Raw genomic sequence first — 4,122 nt, 5'->3', positions numbered from 1 at the left:
TTTTATGGGGTTTTGGATGTTATGAATAAAATCAAACTCTCCAAAATTCTCCTATCCAAAATCCTTTTCTTATTTTCACCCAATTATTCCTATTTTCCAAAGTCCTCCCCTCCCTTTCCCTTCAAACTCCCAAACATAGCCTAAACTATTTTTTAATCTCTACGTGTTTTTTCCTTTCTTCAAGATATACGTTTTTTCTCTCCAATTAAAAATACAAAGCGTAGAGGATGATTTAGAGATGTCAATAATCTTATATTTTAAACTAATTTAGAACATTCCTTTTCTAAAAACTAACTAGTAACAAACCCGACACGGAGCCTCGCATTTTTCGGGCAGATAGAATAAATATATTAGCTATGTTTGAGAGTTTGGAGGGGAAGGGAGGGAAGGGCTTTGGAAAATAGGAAGAATTGGGTGAAAATAAGAAAAGGATTTTGGGTAGGAGGGTTTTGGAGAGTTTGGTTTTATTCCTAACATCAAAAACCCCATAAAATAGGGAACTCAAAAATTGTATTGAATGAGAGTTTTGGAGGGCTTTAGGTTGTTATAATATTTTGAAAATTGAAAATTTTGTAATGATAATGACTCTTTTATCATTCTAAACAAAATCATTTTTTCAAAAAATGTCAAATATTTTTCTATATTTTTTAAAAAAATCGTTTTCGAAAGCCTTCCCATCTCCTCCCCTCCAAACTCTCAAACATAGCCTTAGAGATCAAATCGAGTCTCATATTCACTCTATATTTTACTCATTGCTAATTAATAAGTAAACCTATATTTTGAGAGATAGGTTAGACATTTCAACTATATTATGATTAATTAATAATTAAACCTATATTATGATTAATTAATTTTGTTAATTTTTTTATGGATTAAATTTTATGTTTTATCATCCATTTTTGTTTTTTCTTTATTAAAAAAGGTAAATTAATATTTAATTAGATCTGATTTATTTCTTTTTTTCTACGACCAAATATTATTATTTTGTATCTTTTCTGTAAATAGAAATTATACTTTAAAAAGAAAACAAATAAAAAAATATCAAAATTAAAAAAACATCTGTATTGTAGTATATTATTGCATTGATTTTACTTTCATTTCTTACTTAAAAAACTTCATCCACCAAACTCACTACAGTCCCTAATGCCGGAGTCTCAAAATACGTCGTCGTCCGAGAGACCCGCATTAGCTTCCAACACTGCTCCACCGCCGGTCTACGGTTATCCATCCCCGGCAAATGGCTTTCCTTACGCCAACATCAATCACCGGAAAAATAGCTGGTGCGGCTGCTGTTGTTGTCTCTGGTGGTTCATCGGCATCATACTCACTCTGGCCGTGCTCCTCGTGATTGCCGTTGTTTCTTTTTGCTTGATTACCCGGCCGGAATTGCCCTATTTTGCACTCGATAGTATCGCTGTGAACGGAATGGACCTCACGTCAACATCTGTTATTTCTCCGGCGGCTGATGTCTTCATTAGGGCTGATAACGGTAATAACAAGATTGGAATTTACTATGAAAAGGATAGCATTGTTGAGATTTTTTACAGAGATGTTAGGCTCTGTAACGGCGTTTTACAGGCGTTTTATCAGCCGACGAATAACGTCACGGTGCTTCAGACTGTGTTGAAGGGTAAGGGCATCAAACTTGCCGAAACGGATAGGAAGGCGTTGGTGAAAGCTGTTGGGAAATGGAGCGTGCCGTTAACGTTGAAGATGAGGGTACCGGTGAAAATCAAAGTAGGGCTTGTTAAGACATGGAAGATTGGAGATTTTGTGTTTGACTGTGATGTGACGGTTGATCAGTTAACTGCGGAGGCGAAGATTGTTGATAATGATTGTAGTTATGGATTGCATCATTGATGATGAAAATTATTGTTTGGATTTAAGGGGAAAGTGAAACCCTAACTTGTTAATGGCTTACAAACATTGTTTTTTTTTAAATCAATCGAATTATAATGAGAATTATTTTTCTTTCAAAATAACCAACTTACGCTATAAATTCTTTTTTTTTTAAAACAGCAAATAGAGAGAAAAAAACCTCACATACGAATAGAGAATCGAGATAGACACAAGAAAGATGTAGCCATAAGAAGTATCAAACTAATTACTCCAAATAACAAAGATAACATAAAGAATCCAACAAATACAAAAGGTTTTTGAAAATTTCTTTACCAACCTCCCAACCTTCTAGTTCACCTCTGGTGAAAAACCCAAACTACCCCTAACTTCGGAAATGAACTTCCGAAATGCAAGAAAAAGGTGTTTTCGGAGATGCATCTCCGAAAGCGCCTTTTTTTAAAAAAAATTTGACTTATTTCGGAAGTTCATTTCCGAAAACAGCATTTCGGAAGTTCATTTCCGAAATACTGCGCGTTTTGCAGATTAAGCAAAACGGCCCCCTCCCCCAAATCATTTACCCTAATCTTCTTCAAACTCAACCCCAAAGAGATTTTTGTGCAAACCAGTTCCAAGCTACCTCAAAGGCTCCATCTAGTTGCTCTATTACATTCTAAAGCCCTTCAATCTATTCAATAGGTAAGCATTTTGATTTTAAGATCTATGATTAAAATGTATATTAGGGTGTTTAGAAATAGCAAAAAATGTATTAGGTTAGGTTTATACTGATTTTTAGGATGTTTAGAATGTGTATACATAGGTTTGAATTTTGATTTTGGGGTCTGCCATTGAAGGTTGCAGAAAAGCTCTGCGCAGGGGTGTTTCGGAAGTTCATTTCCGAAAACACCTCCATTCCAGTTTCGGAAATGAACTTCCGAACTGTATCAGAAGTGCAATTTTTTTTTGTTTTTTCATTTGTCTCGCATATTAATCGATTTCAATTTCGATTGTTTACAGGAACATGACAGGCAACCAGCCAGCACGCATCAGACAGGGCAGGGAGTCCCAGACTGCGTCGGCTAGACGCGAGCGGGCGGCGGCGCAGCTGGCGTCGACACGCGGGCGGGGCCGGGGACGCCGTGTGCGCGTTACACAGGACTTGGTGGAGAGTTCATCTCCTTCAGGCTATAGGAGTAGGCTGGCTCGGGTATCTTCTTCCCGCCAGCGAGAGGAGGAGGATGATGAGGAGGAGGAGGAAGAGGAGGTCATACCGGATGTTGACCCTCCAGTCGGGGAGGAGGAGGAGCAGGAGGAGCAGGAGGTGGATAGCTATCCGGGAGGGCCTTTTGACACTTCCCTGCTGATTCACTACCAGGATCACGTCGCTCGGCGGATCTGGGAGGGAGAGGTAGTTTTTTTAACTTAGCCGTTTATTTGTCACCATTTTTTATAATTTTACCGTTTATTTCTCGCTTATTTGTTTTTTTTGTAACAGGAGAGATAGCCATTGAAAATGGTGAACCACTCCAGGAAGATTTTCGGTTTGTTTAAACCAACAGCTCAGTGGTTTAACGACCATGTGCGAGGTTCAGGGCTTAGCGGGCTCTGCATGACCGGGTACACCACCATCAGCACCGGCATGCAGGGGGCATTTGTGGAGCGCTGGCACAAGGAGACGTCATCTTTCCACCTGCCGGTTGGGGAGATGACGATCACCTTGCATGACGTCCAGTGTCTTCTCCACCTGCCTATTAGGGGGCCGCTGTTGACCCACTCCAAGATCCAGAGGGTGGAGGCCATTGAGTGGATGACGCTCTATCTGGGCATGGAGGAGGAGGTTGCTCACTTTGAGTGCGCCACGACTTGTGGGCCTCATGTCCGGTTCACTACACTGAAGATCTATTTTGAGTTCCACCTGGACGCGGCTGCCGAGGCTGAGGGTGAGGGTGACGAGCTGTTCACAGAGTATCACCGCGGCTGCGCTCTCCGGTGCTGGTACATGCATGTGGTAGGCGCTGCATGCTTTGTGGACAAGAGCGCCAGGTACGTCGACGTGACCTACCTCCGCTATTTCATGGACCTGGATACCGTTCACCAGTGGAACTGGGGGGCAGCTACTCTGGCATATCTCTACCAGAAGCTGAATGAGGCCTCCAACTGGAGGACGAGGCAGCTGGTCGGATCCTGCACTCTGCTTACGGTACGTTTGATTTTAACACATTCTCGTATTTATTTATTTATTTATGTTTCGTATTTAATTTTAATACATTATCTTGTTTCTGTTTC

The 4,122-nt window shown here is 40.5% G+C and overlaps 1 protein-coding gene across 1 annotated transcript; it reads left to right on the top strand.

Annotated features, from left to right (window-relative positions):
- Positions 1 to 1,134: 1,134 nt before the first annotated feature.
- LOC131618286 (NDR1/HIN1-like protein 13) lies at positions 1,135 to 1,881 on the top strand. Its single transcript, XM_058889543.1, has one exon. The coding sequence runs from the start codon at positions 1,144 to 1,146 to the stop codon at positions 1,858 to 1,860; it is 717 nt and encodes a 238-aa protein (XP_058745526.1). The 5' UTR covers positions 1,135 to 1,143; the 3' UTR covers positions 1,861 to 1,881.
- Positions 1,882 to 4,122: the final 2,241 nt, after the last annotated feature.

Source organism: Vicia villosa, linkage group LG7 (genome assembly GCF_029867415.1).
Source record: "Vicia villosa cultivar HV-30 ecotype Madison, WI linkage group LG7, Vvil1.0, whole genome shotgun sequence".
NCBI lineage: Eukaryota > Viridiplantae > Streptophyta > Magnoliopsida > Fabales > Fabaceae > Vicia > Vicia villosa.
This window is presented reverse-complemented; position numbering and strand designations above follow the sequence as displayed.